The following is a 15,759-nucleotide window of genomic DNA, read 5'->3' as shown; positions in this document are numbered from 1 at the left end:
ATTAGGAGCGGAGGAGAGGAGCAGTGGAGGCGGGGCTGGGGGGCGGGACTAGAGGATTTGCGTCACGGATTGGCCCACTTTCCAAGTTGGTAGCCTCTTTTAACACCTCGCCCCCCCCCCACCTCCGGCCAATTTCCAAAGATCCCGGTCCCCTTGCAAAGTTCCGCCCCTTTCCCCACAAGCTCCTCCTTTTCAGCTTTAAACCAGACCCACTCCCAAAAAGAGGCGGCCTCACGGATAGCCAAGCCCCACCCACCACCGTTAAACCCTGCCCACTACCCAAATGGCCCCTCCTCCAGAACCGAAGGCTCCGCCTTCATACGATGTCCCGCCCCTTAGAGTTCACCCCCTCCTTCCTTCCCCACCCCCCGCACTAACTGCGAGAACCCGGAGGGTGGGAGATAACGGTGTGTGTGTGGGGTGTCTCCACCCTGCCCTGCTGGCCTGCTTCGTCCATCCGTCGGTCTGTCCACTCCCGTCCCCTTCCACCTTCTCCAATCCCCCCCACACTCTGGAGGGCGGGCGGGCAGGCGGGTGCGAACGAGGGGTGTGCGCCGCTCTCTCGGCAGGGGGCGGGGGAGGCGGCCGCGCGGTGACGCGCGGGGCTGCTGCGGCTGCTCAGCCGGCGGATCATCACTCTCTGGCTGGGATGGACGCGGGGCGGGCGGGCCCTGGCGCGCGGGGCCAGGAGTCCGGGCCTCCCGGCTGCTGAGCGTTGCCCGAAGCCTACCCCTTACCTCCGCTTTCCCTCCTAGGATCTGTGCCGACCCCCGCCCCGGGGCTCCAGACTCGGCTCCCGCCCTCCTCTGACTCCCCGGACCTCCCCCTCCCGCCCGCCCTCGGGATCGACTAGATCCCTCCCCCTCCCTGAGGATTCCGGCTGGATCCCTGCCCCTGCACCGCGGATCTTGCGCTCCCGGGTTTTGGCCCCCTGGGGATTGCCGTGGACTCCTCCTCCCGTACCCGATCCCTCAGGATCCTCCGCCTGTACCGCCTTTTGGTCCCTCGAAGCCAGCCCACGGAGCCAGTGGATTCCCAATCCAGCCCTGTCCCGTTGCCTCCTCCTCCCTCCGCCGTCCCCACTGCGGGGTTCCCTGTTCTTGGGCTCCTCCTGACCCCATCCCCTACCTCTCCTTTCCCCGGGGATCGACTGGATCCCGGCCCCGCCCCCGGGGGCTGGGGCGATCTCCCTCCCCCGCCGGGTGAGGCGCTGCGGGCGGGGGCTGGGCCTGCGGGGCCGCGGGGGCTCAGAGGCCGCCGCCCCCCTCCCGAAGCCCGTCCGCCCCCTACTCAGAGCCCTGGATGGAGGCACCACGGCCCCAGGGCTGAGCCAGGTAGGAGCTAAGCCGGGCCGGGTGGAGGGGGCTGCGTGGCGGTCCATTGGGGTCTCCCTCTCCCCATCTCTCTCCCTGCGCCTGGTTTCCCCCAGCCTGCTCTGTCTGCGTGTCTCCGCCTAGGGATGCTCTCGCCGTGTCTCTGCGTCTCGGTCTCTTTGTCTCTGCCTCTCTCCAGCCCATGAATGATCCTTTGAATGGGCCCACAGACCCCGTGTGTTCCCATCTCCCCCTCCCCCTCCTTCTCCCCTTCCCGGCCAAGCCATTTTCCCCACTGCAGGAAGAAGCGGGGGGGCTATGGCCTGAGCCCCCGTCCCTCAACTCTCCCTGACCGGGGGAGTCAGGCCTGGGCAGGAATGGAGCGAACAAGGCAGAGGGATGGGGGGGGCAAGATGTGGCAGACAGAGATGAGGAGAGCAGGGGAGAGAAAATGGGGAGACAGAAATAGGGAAAGAGAGAGAGAAATAGAAGGGGATTGAGAGAGAAATTTGGGGAAGGGATTTGAAGGAGACAGAAAAATGAGAAACACCAAAGAGGAAGGTGTAGAAGAGAGATGAAAGAAGACTGAGGGGCGAGAGACTGAAGGCAAGAGCTGGAGCAAGCTGGAAGAGGCCGTGGAAAGCTGCTCTGAGGGAGCGCTATGGAGAGGAGAGAGATGGGGGGGGGGGCTCCAGTGGGAGGGAGGAAGGGAGAGAAGCTGGCAGGGAGGAGGCCAGGGGCCCAAAGTACCTTAAGGGAGGTGGGTGACAGAGGCAGACCTTGTTCGCGGGAGGCGGAGGGGGTGGGTGGGGGAGGGGCGGCAAGGCCATGGAAGCAGAGTCCAGCCTGGCATAGGCAGAGGAGAACCTAGAGGAGCCAGCCCCAAGCCCCCTCCAGGTGATGGGGGAACAGGAGCTTAAGAGGGCCTGAAGAAAGGGAGGGCATGACTGGGTGTGTGTGGTAAGGATTCCTGTGTCCTCATCTCTGGAATAAACTGACACCTGCAGAGAGCCAACCGCGGGCTGGTGCCTGGCTCTGAAAACCCCGCGTCAGCAAACAGCTCTGGCGGCTGTGGGGGGGACGGGGGGGCTTGCTGAGATGACCCGGGTGTCTGCCCCTTCAGTCTGATCTGTTCCCTTGTCCTGCTCCTGCTGCCCTGAGCACCCAGGCATCAAGGCAGCAACTGTGGGGGCTGGCAAGGGGAAGGGGAGGTGAATAGCTGGGATGGGATGAGAAGAGGCCAAGGTTTGTCCCCAGGGCATGGGTCAGAATGCCATGCATAGAAGAAGAGGTGTCTGGGGTTCAAGGCTGTTCAAGACTGTGAGAGGGGAGCCATTGGTGGGTGCACCTGATTCTCCTTAAAGCCACCTCAGCACCCCTTCTCCCCAGCCAGAGGCCTGGTCACTAGGGCTAGTTCTGACTGGCCAACAAGGGGCAAGAGGCAGCTCTTTTAGGGTTCTCTAGGCCCCTAGTCTCCAGCTCCCCTCAACACATATACTTCTCCCTCTATGCGAAGGCTGGGGGAAACTCTAGCATTCTGACTCATGTCTCTGCTCTCCTCCTCATGCCCTGAATGGACCCCATAACCAACCCAGCCCCTTCCCGTCTTCCTCCAGACCCCCACCCCCACCCCCACTCCAGGGTTAAAGCTGCAGCCCGTTGCCGAGGTAGCATTGCGGGGCAGCATCCTGTCGCCCGGCAACCGGCTGCAGAATCACGCACCTGTCCCCGGATTTGCCCCTCCAGCATCCCCTCCCCATCCTCTCCCTGCCTCAAGGCACCTTAACTTCTGAGGGGAGAAATGGAGAGGCCCTGGGGTGCAGGGGTCTCCCCCACTACACAAATCCTTCTAGAATGAGATGTTGAAGGGAGGGTAAGGTGCTGGGCTTGTGCAGTCCCAAGAAAGACCCAAGTCTGGCCTGGGGTGGGAGTTCAGTGCCATGAAATTACAGCTCAGGAGTGATTAACACGTATAAACAAACCCACCACTTCCTGCTAATTAATGACTTGGTATTTTTATTTTCTCTTCCTTGTCTGTCTCATCCCTCCCAGGGAGGTGGGAACTGGGACTCCTGAGTCCCTGAGGAGAACATGCCTGGGAGGGATAAACAGCTGGAAGGGGAAGTACTGGGTCTGGGGAGCTGACCCTCCTTCCCCTCTGGTGGTCCTAGACGTTTAACACATCTGGACCTCACCCCAGACTCAGACTTTTCTATCTGGGTCCCTGCTGAGGGGAGGGGGTGGCTGGGGTGGGGGGGGAGGTGTCAAGGGGCCAGAGGATGGAAGAAGGGGGACAACTTGGTCTGAATTCCGAGTCACTAACCACCTGTCTCTTCTGTTTCCCCATTCCTGTCTGTCTGCCCCGTCCAATTTCCCTTCCCTTCTTGCACCTCTTCTCTGTATTTTTCTGTCCGTCCGTCTGTCTGTCCCTCCTCCCCGCAGGTTGGGCCTGCCTTCACCTTCTCCCACTTCCTTCCCCTTCCCCACCCCTCGCCCCCTCCATGGAGAGGAACAGACCCCTTCTCTGTCCCGTCTAACCCAGGTCCCTCCCCACCCCCCTCCTCCCTCCCTTTCCCCCGCCCCCTCCTCCCTCCTGGGGCGAGGGGGGCCTCCCTCCCTCTCCCCCCCCTTCTCTCTCTCTCCGAGGGGGGGGGTCCCGGGGAGGGAGGGGGGGTCCCCCGATCAGCATGTGGCTCCTGGCGCTGTGTCTGGTGGGGCTGGCGGGGGCTCAGCGGGGGGGAGGGGGTCCCGGCGGCGGCGCCCCGGGCGGCCCGGGCCTGGGTCTTGGCAGCCTCGGGGAGGAGCGCTTCCCAGTGGTGAACACGGCCTACGGGCGAGTGCGCGGCGTGCGGCGCGAGCTCAACAACGAGATCCTGGGCCCGGTCGTGCAGTTCCTGGGCGTGCCCTACGCCACGCCCCCCCTGGGCGCCCGCCGCTTCCAGCCGCCTGAGGCCCCCGCCTCCTGGCCCGGCGTGCGCAACGCCACCACCCTGCCGCCCGCCTGCCCGCAGAACCTGCACGGGGCGCTGCCCGCCATCATGCTACCCGTGTGGTTCACCGACAACCTGGAGGCGGCCGCCACCTACGTGCAGAACCAGAGCGAGGACTGCCTGTACCTCAACCTCTACGTGCCCACCGAGGACGGTAAGGGCGCGGGCCCCGGGCCGGGCCCCCGGTGGACACAGCCCACAGACATCCATGCACACCCTCAGGCGCCGGCAGGCCCCGGGCCGGGAGCTGGGCCTTCGCCGGGGCCGTGAGGGGCAGTGCGTCCCTGCGGGCTCTGCGTGCCCTCCCAGGGTGGTACGGGTCCCTGCCAGGCAGTCCTAGGAACGAATCCCACAGTCAGCCCAGAAGCTCTTTGTGCACCCAGAGAGCCGATGGCAAGGGCAGCAGGACTAGGCTGGGCCTACCCACCCTCTGCCCACAGAGGCACACACAGAGGGGACACTGAGGGCGGTCAGGTGGTGGAGGCATCCATCATCAGCTGCGTAGACAGCCACTCCGGCTCTGCCCCATCTCCTGCGCCCAGGCCTGGGCTTGTCCTCAGCCACTGCCCACTTGAGCTCCACCTCCACCTCAAGGACAGCAAAGACTCCTTCTCCCCAGGCCAGCATGGGCAGACGTCCTTCTGTCACATGCAGGGGCCCTCACCTGAGCTGAGTGCCTCTTCCCCAGGATGCTCTGTCCCCTGATCGCTATACACTCCCGAAGGCTCAGGGAAGCTCCTTGCCAAGGGCCCCTCCACTCACAGCACAGCCCTCCCATCCCCAACAGAACACCTTCCCCGGGGCTCCGAGCTGGCTCTTCTTGACAATGAACTCTCTAGTTCACTGCGGCAGTGCTCTAGTCCCCAGCAGCAGTTTCCCACCGGACAGTTCCCCCCAGCCAGCCTCCAGCACATCGAGCCCAACCAGTGTCAGTACCTTCCAGCAGCCCATGGCAGAGGGTAATCAGCAGGCCTGCAGCCACCCCGACAGACCATCCTCACAAAGAGCGCCCACGTTATCCTTCCTCCTCCCCGTGTCACCACTCCGAAACCCCGACACACACAGAGACCATCCACTCTGATAACACCCGCCACAGGCCGTTTTCCAACAACTTTACATATAGGCTTGGTATCCAGGAACCCCACTGTACACCCTACACACCCAACACCCACACATCATGAACTCAAGTCCCACTACAAGACCAGGAATTTCAAATACTCAACACTCAGGTCAGGTACCCAACCGACCGGCACACTGACCTTGTGCTCTAGAATCCCACACATCAAAATTCCCAGCACCTTCACACAGCACGGACGCCAGCACTTCTCTGGAATTGTGTACCCTGTCACCCGTGTAGACCTGTGCTCCTCAGTGTCTCTGGGTATAGATCATGTGCCCTAGTAACACCCATACACAGACCTTTACCCCAGTAACCCTGCAGCTGGACCACGTGCTCCAACAGGCTACTCACACCACGGTCCCCTATGTTCTCAACACCTCTCAGACATTGCTTACCCCAGCTCCTGCCTAGAGGTCATCAGTATCATACCTCAGGCTGTGACAGCACAGGTGGCAACCCTACACCCTACTCACAGATCAAGTACTCCAACACCTCGCTCCCTGCACCCGGAGGACATGCCAATCACAGAACACCTCATGCACCTCAACACCATCACTACCCCTCCCCGTATAAGCCACGCCTCCTAGCCACCCATACACACAATGCACGGAAGTTTCTGCCCCAATCCTGTTCAGATTCCAAGCACTCTGATAGACCACTTACCCTAATACATTCCACACATCCTCCCCAATATCCCAACACCCTCTGCCTCAGAGCCGTCCACTCTACCTTCCCTTGCCCTCTCATGGACCACCTACCTACCCCAGCGCCCTCCTACCAGTGAATTATTCACCCTAGTGCCTCCAATAGGCCACCCATCTCAATGCTCTCCACTCGTGGACTCTCCACCCACATCTTCAGGTAGAAAGCTGTCCCGCCTGCAAAGCCCCGCTCAGTGGGCTATTGTCTCGTCACCCCTCATGTGAAACATTCACCCAGCACTTCCCACTAATGGACTGTCCACCCCAGCACCTTCACACAAACTGCCCACCCTGCCCCCACCCCACCCATGCCCACACCTTCTGTATTTTTAACCATCGCTTATTGCAGACCTGCTTGGGGCCTGACACATTCAGGTGATCTCACTGAATCTTCACACCAGCTCTGAGAGGAAGACATTGACTCAGTCACACACACACACACACACACACACACACACACACACACTCAGACACACACATCATATTCTCACGCGCACACACGCCTTGCTGACTTCATCCCCATCCCCATCCCTATCCTGTCAGAGAAGAAAAGGCCCTGATCCTAATGGGTCCCCGTGGGGCCATCACCACCAGTTGGGAGAAGCCTTGCGGAGGCTGGCCTCAGCCTTACTGACCCATCCCTCCTCATGCTGGTCCCCAGGCCACCGAGGAGAAATTGATCAGCCTGGGGGAACCCCTCAGGTCTCTGGGTTCCAGCTCTCCCTTGACTAATCTCGCAATCTGAAAGAAGCCTCGAGCCAAACTCTGAGCCCAGTCTGAGGCCTTTCCTTGACGGGGCACACCCTGCACCTCCCCGCGCCTCCTGGCACCTTCTGTGTCGGGCTGGCTCAGGGCACTGTGTTTCCTATTCCCTATTTGTGGACTGAACCCCCAATTGGGGAGGGGGGCTTTTGGCATTAGAGCAGGGGTTGGTGGGGGGCTGGCGCCCCTGGTGGGGAGTTCACCATCTGTGGGGGAGGAGAGCAGGCCTGGGTAAGGGATGAGGGTGGGGAGGGGGGTCAGAGGGAAGAGGTGGAGTGGAGGGCAAGACCTGATGACCCCTTTCCCTGCTTCACCCCACAGTAGGGAGATGGGGTGAGAAGTCAGGCTTGTGAGTGCGGATGGAAGAGAAATGCTGGCTGGTGAGAGGCTGGGAGGTGGGCAGGCATCCCTCGCTGACCTCCCCCCTGCCGGCCAGTGGAGAGCTGAGGGCTTCCAGGGGCTGTGAGCTGTGGGGACGGGCTGCCCCACCCCCATCCTACCCTCTGCCCTCCAGATGGGTCCAGAGGGAAGCAGAGTCCTTTCTGCTGGAACCCCTCCTCTCTACAGCCTAGGGGAGTGGGCAGGTGCTTGGCTGGTCCTGAAGAGGGCCTGCGTGAGTGGTGGCGCCCCTCCCCGGGCGGGACACAGCTGGCCTTGGGCTCCCAGGCTCCCTGGTTGGCTTCCCCTCCCCTCCCACCCACCCCACCTCTAACACCGTTTCATTTCCAGCAATTAGCAAACACTTGGACAAGCCAAATCCTTTCCAGCCAAATCAATATGTCTTAGGACAGGCCTCAGCCCACTCAGGCACCCCACCCCCCCAAAACCAGCCTTTTCTTTGGGGCATGACTTTTTCCGGGGAGGGGAACAAAATTTGGGTTGTAGAAACGTTTTTCTCTTTTCTTGGTTTCTTTTTCTTGAAAACAAATTTTGCTTTTTTTGGCTTATTTTTTCTGCCCTTCACCCTCCCCTTTTCTGCTTTCTCTCCTCCCCTCCCCATCCACCACCTCCCCTCGACCCCCATCTTTCCCCACAAAATTGTCCTTTTTTCTCTGTTTTGTGTTCCCGGTCTTAGGTCCGCTCACAAAAAAACGTGACGAGGCGACGCTCAATCCGCCAGACACAGGTAGATTTAAAAATCCCGCTGCTGCATGTGGTTGCTGATAAGAGGACGTTCTCGGCCCCGCCCCCTAACTAAATGCCCTCACAGCCCTCAAGGCCCCTCAGTCGTTTTCCCAACTAAAAACGAAAAAGAAAAGAAAAGAAAAATTTGTAATAATTGGAAAAAAGAATTACGAAAACTTCAAACGAAATTTGAACAATGTTGGACCCACTAGAAAACCGGCAAGAAAAGCTTAAACATGGTGAAAATAAAGTGCAAAAAGAAATTGGAATGTCAGAAAAAAAACAAAAACCAAAAAAACACCAAAGAATTGGATAAAATGTTTAGTTTGACAGACATTTGGACTGTTTTGAAACTTGTGAAATATAACATTTGAAAAAACAATTTTAATTTGGAGCAAAATAACATTTGAAAAAAACAAATTTAAGTTGGCAAATTGATGACACAGTCGAGACAGCAGAGACCTGCTACAGTTTCCAAAACAAAGCCTGTCCGATGCAGAAAACGCACATTTGAAGCAAATTAAAGAATTTGGACATTTTTGAAAACAGGGCCCAATATCTTGAAGTTTCACCACAAAATTTTGAAAAAGTGCAAAGAACTTTTTTCTTTTTTTCTTTTTTTCCAAAAACGGATCTTTTTCGGTTTCTTGGTTTTTTGGGGTTTTTTTCTTTTCTTGTTGAATCTGCCCCGAGAGCTTCTTGTTTTTTGGTTGTTGTTTTTTTCTTTCTTTCTTCTTTCTTGATCCTGTTTTTTGTTGTTGGTTTTGAATTCTTGTCGCCCCAGCCCCCCTTCCTGCTCCTCCCCTTTCTGACTCCCCCTCCCCCCTCGCTGGGAGTGGAGGTGCTGGGTGGGGAGGAGCGGGGAGGAGTGAGGACATTTAGGACAGGACCTCGGAGGGAAGGAGACCAGCCTGAACTGTTGGAAGGCCACTGGAGGTTCAGGAACAAAGGGAAGAATAGGATTGGGGGAGGACACAGAGAGGGCACTGCCCACCTAGGAGCTCCTGGCCAAAGTCAGGTGGAAGGAGGTGTCATAGAAGGTCCTAAGAGACAGGAGGCAGGAAGCTGTCTGTGGGGGGATGGAGGGGAGTGTCTCAGTGACCTGTTGGTTGACCTTCTGCCAGGAGGGAAGTTCCTAGCGGCATGAGGGAGGCGGGCAGAGGCACTGGGGACCAGCTGTGCTGGCGTCACCCCAGGCCTGGATCTTATTTGCCCGAGTGCCCAGGCTGGTCAGAGATTGCAGGTGTCAAGAAAGAGGAGGGCCTGGAGACCAGGGGTGACGCCAGCACAGGCACTGTGGCTGCATCGTGGAGGAGCTGCAGGGGCAGGGACCCCGGCAAGCCCTCTCAGACTCCCACCCTCTTCCAGAATTAGTTACCCCTCAAGGGGCCTTCTACATATGGGAGTGATCATGGGATCCTTTGGGGACATGGCAAGAGAAAGATCCAGAGCTCAGGACTTAGGCCAGTTTGGGGGGTCCGAGACTAGAGCTGCACCCTGGCTTCATTAGGCAGGCTCTTTCCCACCCTGCCGCCTCCTGCCACAGTAATTAGGCTGGGGGTTGCCATGGTAACTGGGGAGGTGACCTAGAAAGGAATTAGGGCGGGGAGGAGACCAAGCCCCCAGGGACCCTAGGGCCTGGCACCCCCTCACCCACAGACCAGGCTACCATGTGGAGCTGAGGCCCACGGCCTGAGTCGAAGGAAACGCCAGGACCCTCCCAGGATCTCTAGCTCCAGTGGCAGCCTTGGGAGCTCGCTCTTCCTAGGAGCAGGAAGGAGATTTGCTGTGTGTGTGTGGGGAGGGGTTCCCCTGGGTCCAGCAGATGCCCTGAGGAGGGCCAGCCCCCAGCCCTGCCTCTGCTAGGCTTCTTGGAAGGTCTGCCAGGCATGGGGAGAAGTGCTGTAGGGCACACCGGCAGGAGGTGGGGAGGGATCTTCTGCCAGGGCTAGCTGGGGAGGGAGGGAGGGGAATCCGGTCTTGCCCCCCAGGGATGGGAGTGACATGTCCCCTGAGCTCAGGGCTGGAACTCAGCAGGCCTGGGAGCTGGGCGGTGCTGCTTCTGGTCTGACTGTGTCCTTGTCCCCCACCCCCCGGCCCACCTACCCGCCCCCTCCCCACGCAGATATCCGGGACTCCGGGAAGAAGCCGGTGATGCTGTTTCTGCATGGCGGCTCCTACATGGAGGGCACCGGGAACATGTTCGATGGCTCTGTCCTGGCCGCCTACGGCAACGTCATTGTAGCCACACTCAACTACCGGCTTGGGGTGCTCGGTGAGGGTGGGCAGCCAACTCTAGGGGCTGGAGTCTGGGAGGAGGGCCTGCCGGCAGGGTTCCTCTAAACCCAGCAGAAGCAGAATGGCTTCTGGGCTGGACTGAGCTGCCCAGAAAGAGGGCAAGGGTGCTGTGACACCCCCAGGAAGCCCCCTTTCTTCCTCTACCCCCAGGTTTTCTCAGCACTGGTGACCAGGCTGCAAAAGGCAACTATGGGCTCCTGGACCAGATCCAGGCCCTGCGCTGGCTCAGTGAGAACATTGCCCACTTTGGGGGTGACCCCGAGCGCATCACCATCTTCGGATCTGGAGCAGGGGCCTCCTGTGTCAACCTTCTGATCCTCTCCCACCATTCGGAAGGTACCAGCCACCTCCTCAGCCTGTCCCTCCTGTCCCCTTTCTCACACCCCCGACCCCACCAGGTCCCCCTTCTCCTCCCTCAGGCTGTTACAGCCCAGCCTAAAGCCTGCCTGTCCCACCAGGGCTGTTCCAGAAGGCCATCGCCCAGAGTGGCACTGCCATCTCTAGCTGGTCTGTCAACTACCAGCCGCTCAAGTACACGCGGCTGCTGGCGGCCAAGGTGGGCTGTGACCGGGAGGACAGCGCCGAGGCCGTGGAGTGTCTGCGCCGGAAGCCTTCTCGGGAGTTGGTGGACCAGGACGTGCAGCCCGCCCGGTATGGGGGTGGGAGAGGGCCAGGTCCAGGCCTCCATTCTCCTTGCTGGTTCCAAGGAGGTTGAGGGTGAGAGGTGCCCGCAGGCCACAGGCATTCCATTTAGCCAGGAGAGGTGGGCTTCAAGGCCCTCCCGGGGCCCTGCCTTCTCCCAGAAGCCTTCCCTAGGCGGAGGTGCCCAAACAGAGCCAGTGTGCACGAGGCTCCATGAAGTGCTTGAGGGAGGACTTCCCGAGAGGCCAAGTACCCTGAAGGGCTCAGAAGGTTTTAACTAGGGGAGAGGGGTCTTCTGAGCACAGGACTCAGCAGGCTGTGAGCTGAGAGGAGGCCGGTGAACAGGTGATGTGACCTTGACCCCTTCTCCCCAGCTACCATATTGCCTTTGGGCCCGTGGTGGACGGTGACGTAGTCCCCGATGACCCTGAGATCCTCATGCAGCAGGGAGAATTCCTCAACTACGACATGCTCATCGGTGTCAACCAGGGAGAGGGCCTCAAGTTCGTGGAGGACTCGGCGGAGAGCGAGGACGGCGTGTCCGCCAGCGCCTTCGACTTCACCGTCTCCAACTTTGTGGACAACCTGTATGGCTACCCGGAGGGCAAGGATGTGCTGCGGGAGACCATCAAGTTTATGTACACGGACTGGGCCGACAGGGACAATGGCGAGATGCGGCGCAAGACCCTGCTGGCGCTCTTTACCGACCACCAGTGGGTGGCACCAGCTGTGGCCACCGCCAAGTTGCACGCTGACTACCAGTCCCCTGTCTACTTTTACACCTTCTACCACCACTGCCAGGCTGAGGGCCGGCCCGAGTGGGCAGATGCAGCGCACGGGGATGAGCTGCCCTACGTCTTTGGTGTGCCCATGGTGGGCGCCACCGACCTCTTCCCCTGCAACTTCTCCAAGAATGATGTCATGCTCAGCGCCGTGGTCATGACCTACTGGACCAACTTCGCCAAGACCGGGTGAGGGCCAGAGGGGCTGGGTCGGGCATCTCTGCGGGTCAGGGCACACACCCCCTCCATCCTCAGCCCCTTCTCTCCCTCTCCTTCACACGGCCATCATTCCTCCATCAAGGCACTCTTGCCTTCTTGACTCAGACACCTGCCGGACAGCTCTTCTGTGTGTGTTGAAGACTCAGAAGAGTTGGACAGAGAGGTCCCTGTCTTTTCTGGGGGGCGGGCTCACTTGGTGCCTTTGGCTCCGTGTCTGTCTCTCCTTCCCTCCCTTGCCCACCCAGCTCTCTCCTTCTCCTCCCAGAGCTCGGCCCGCTGTCTGAGTGCTCCCATCTGTGTGTCTGAGTGTGTGTGAGGGTTTGTGTCTGTCTGTCTATTGCTGTCTCTGCCTCTCTCTCTTGAAATCTATTGATATCTCTGCTTGCTTTGATCTGGTTACTCTGTACTCGCTGGTTTCCCCCTGGCTGTCTCTCATGTCCTTTTGTGTCTCTGTTTCCATATGTCTCTATCTCATTCAGTCTCAGACTCTGCCTCTGTCACTGGTGGTCTGTCTCTGCCCTCTCTGCCCCTCTGTCCTCATCTCAGACTGTCTCTGGCAGTCTGGCTTCATCCCTATTTGTCTGTCTGTCCGTCCGTCTCTGGCAGTTTCTCTGTCTCTTCGTGTCCGTCTCTGTCTCTCTTCCCGTCTCCCCAGCTCTCTGCATCTCTGTCCATCTCTCTCCCCATTCCTCCCATAGCATGCCCCCACCCCCGCCTTTCATGGGAGCCTCACCCTTACTCCTCCTTTCCCTGCCCCCCTGTGTCCACAGCGACCCCAACCAGCCGGTGCCACAGGACACCAAGTTTATCCACACCAAGCCCAACCGCTTCGAGGAGGTGGTGTGGAGCAAGTTCAACAGCAAGGAGAAGCAGTACCTGCACATCGGCTTGAAGCCGCGCGTGCGCGACAACTACCGCGCCAACAAGGTGGCTTTCTGGCTGGAGCTCGTGCCGCACCTGCACAACCTGCACACGGAGCTCTTCACCACCACCACGCGCCTCCCTCCCTACGCCACGCGCTGGCCGCCGCGCCCGCCCCCTGGTGCCCCGGGCACTCGCCGCCCGCCGCCTCCGGCCACCCTGCCGCCCGAGCCCGAGCCCGAGCCGGGCCCCCGGGCCTACGACCGCTTCCCCGGGGACTCCCGAGACTACTCCACGGAGCTCAGCGTCACCGTGGCCGTGGGCGCCTCCCTCCTCTTCCTCAACATCCTTGCCTTCGCCGCCCTCTACTACAAGCGGGACCGGCGGCAGGAGCTGCGGTGCAGGCGGCTCAGCCCCCCCGGCGGCTCGGGCTCCGGCGTGCCCGGCGGGGGCCCCCTGCTCCCTGCGGCCGGCCGTGAGCTGCCACCCGAGGAGGAGCTGGTGTCGCTGCAGCTGAAGCGGGGCGGGGGCGTCGGGGCGGACCCTGCGGAGGCCCTGCGCCCCGCCTGCCCGCCCGACTACACCCTGGCCCTGCGCCGGGCGCCGGACGATGTGCCTCTCTTGGCCCCCGGGGCCCTGACCCTGCTGCCCAGCGGCCTGGGGCCACCCCCTCCCCCGCCGCCCCCCTCCCTCCATCCCTTTGGGCCCTTCCCCCCACCTCCCCCCACCGCTACCAGCCACAACAACACGCTCCCCCATCCCCACTCCACCACTCGGGTATAGGGGGCGGCTCGGGGAGGCCCCCCTCCCCGGCCCTCCCGGCCCGCTCAGAAGGCAGGGAGGAGGACTTGGCGACAGGCTTTTGTCGTGTGGAGCTGTCACACGTCGAGGAGCTTTAGGTGGACGTGGGGTTCCTCGCCGGGATGTGTGCGCTTCTCCCGCGCGGAGTGGCCCGTTCTCTTCTCCGGACTTGGGCCTTTGAACAACTGGGGGGGTGTTTTTTCCCCTCCGTCGTCTGGACACCCGTCTTCGGTGTGTGGAGACGTGGAAGTATTTTCCCACGTGGAGGTGTGCTTTCTCACGAGGGGGTGTGTTTTCCCATGTGCAGGGTGAGGTTTTTTTTTGCCGCCCTGGACACATGTTGGCTCCCTCAAAGAATTTCTGTGGGGATTTGTGCCCCAGAATCCTGTTCCCTCATGCCTTCTCCCACCTCCTCCCTCCTCCCACCCCCTGGAGACCCTGGAAGTGGTGTGTTCACAAACAGCGACCCTTGGCCACCAGACGACGCAGGGTGGTGCCTGGGAAGTAGCGAGGAAATCACAGCCCCCCTGCCCTGCCCCCAGCCCTCCCGCCCCAGCGAAGCATGTGTATCCCCCGTGGCACAAGTGAGGTGAAGCACGGTCTCCCCCGGGCAGGCCTCGCCTTCCACAGATGACAGACGCACATTCCCTGCCGCGGGGAAGGGAGGAGATCCTGCATCCCTGTGCTGCCTGGGAACGTGTCTTCCCCTGGGTCCAGGATGCATTTCTGAGTGGAAACATGTTCTTGCATGTGGATGTATGTTTTCCCATGCAGACAGCCCCTTTCTCTCCAGCACTTCCCTGCATCTTAGGGCCTCAGGCCCAGCACTTACCTTCTCACAAGGGAGACTTGTGAGAAGGACAAGTGAAAGGACTTCAAACTGACAGAAGCTGAGGGGGAGGGACAAACCCTGAGGAGATGAACAGACCCTAAGCTCTGCCCTTCCTTCCCCTAGAGTTCGGGGGGTGGGGGGCTGCGTGGCACCTGCCACCCACAGAGGCCGTGCATGTTTGACCAAAGCCCTCACCGCGGTCTGAGGGCAGCCCTTCTTCCCTCAGTCCTCAGACCATCTCTCATCCGTGCCAAACTGGTGAGGTGGGTTTGAGGGGCGAAGACCCTCCAAAACGTGCCAAGGATTCCTCAGCCCTGGACCCGGGCAGGTAGGATACAGGAGAGGGGGAGGTGGCAGCTAAAGGGGTCCTGCCTGCGTCCCTCTTCTCGCCATGTCTCATCCCTCCCTCTCTGCCCCTGTTTTCCCTCCCCCCTTCGCCGTCCCCCTCTGAAGACATCCCTTCCTGGTCTCAAGCCAGCTTCTCCCCTCAGCTGCCCACCCCCTCCTTTGACCTGCCCCCTCTCCCCCAGGGCTGAAGGAAAGGAGCAGTGGAGGGGGGAGGGGAGGAGAGCAGGGAAGAAAGGCTTCCCCGGACAGGTTGGGGGAGAGAACGGGGTCAGCTGTACTGAGGAACAGATGGAGGGGACAGTGGGGGACGGCGCTTGGGCAGACACCAGCAGGAAGAATTTGATTTGAAAGGATGTGTGTAAGGTGACTGCCCAAAGAGAGACGGTTTTGGCCTCTGGGGAAAGTAACAATGTCGGGAAGGGTTTCAAGGAACACCAGCCGAGAAGGAGCCAATCCTCGTCTGCTGGCATTTTGTGGGTTCATTAGTGCCAAATTTGAATAGGGGGTAGAGTGCTGTCTTCCACTGACCCCCAAATCCCTGGTCTTGGCTCCCCAGAACTTTACCTCCTGACTGTCCCTTCTGCCCCCACCTCCACCCATGGAAACTTAGTTCTTTTCCCACCCCTTCCCCTGCCTGGTCTAGCTCCTTTCCAAACAGCCCTGCCTTCTAAATGCTAGGGACCTGGGCCCTGAACCCTGTAGACAGATGCCCCCCAAACTGGGGCATGGGAGGGGGGCTGGGGGACCCCATGATTCAGCCACGGACTCCAATGCCCAGCCCCTGTCCCCAGAACAATTCCTTGACAATCCCATGTCCCCACCCTAACCCTTCGCGGCTCTGTACACATTTTTAAACCTGGTAAAAGATGAAGAGAATATTGTAAATATAAAAGTTTAACTGTTGGTTTTGCCTGCTGTTGTGTTGGGAGGTAGGGGTGGGGCTCTAAAGAAACAAACCCTGGAGA

At 60.2% G+C, this 15,759-nt stretch overlaps 1 protein-coding gene across 4 annotated transcripts; it reads left to right on the top strand.

The window, feature by feature from the left end:
• The first annotated feature begins 608 nt into the window (after positions 1-608).
• Positions 609-15,697, top strand: NLGN2 (neuroligin 2). 4 transcript variants are annotated; one of them, XM_033847032.2, is made up of 8 exons: positions 609-1,334; positions 3,756-4,457; positions 7,962-8,012; positions 10,137-10,286; positions 10,460-10,645; positions 10,768-10,960; positions 11,326-11,922; positions 12,723-15,697. In XM_033847032.2, the coding sequence occupies exons 2-8, from the start codon at positions 4,001-4,003 to the stop codon at positions 13,594-13,596; spliced, it is 2,508 nt and encodes an 835-aa protein (XP_033702923.1). In that variant the 5' UTR covers positions 609-1,334; positions 3,756-4,000; the 3' UTR covers positions 13,597-15,697. The 4 variants fall into 4 exon arrangements, with proteins under 4 accessions (XP_033702923.1, XP_073653567.1, XP_033702924.1 ...); XM_073797466.1 differs by having other exon boundaries at positions 3,366-4,457; XM_033847034.2 differs by lacking the exon at positions 609-1,334 and adding an exon at positions 7,208-7,266 and having other exon boundaries at positions 4,368-4,457.
• The last annotated feature ends 62 nt before the right edge of the window (positions 15,698-15,759 follow it).

The sequence above is a fragment of the Tursiops truncatus genome, chromosome 20 (genome assembly GCF_011762595.2).
Source record: "Tursiops truncatus isolate mTurTru1 chromosome 20, mTurTru1.mat.Y, whole genome shotgun sequence".
Taxonomy (NCBI): domain Eukaryota; kingdom Metazoa; phylum Chordata; class Mammalia; order Artiodactyla; family Delphinidae; genus Tursiops; species Tursiops truncatus.
This window is presented reverse-complemented; position numbering and strand designations above follow the sequence as displayed.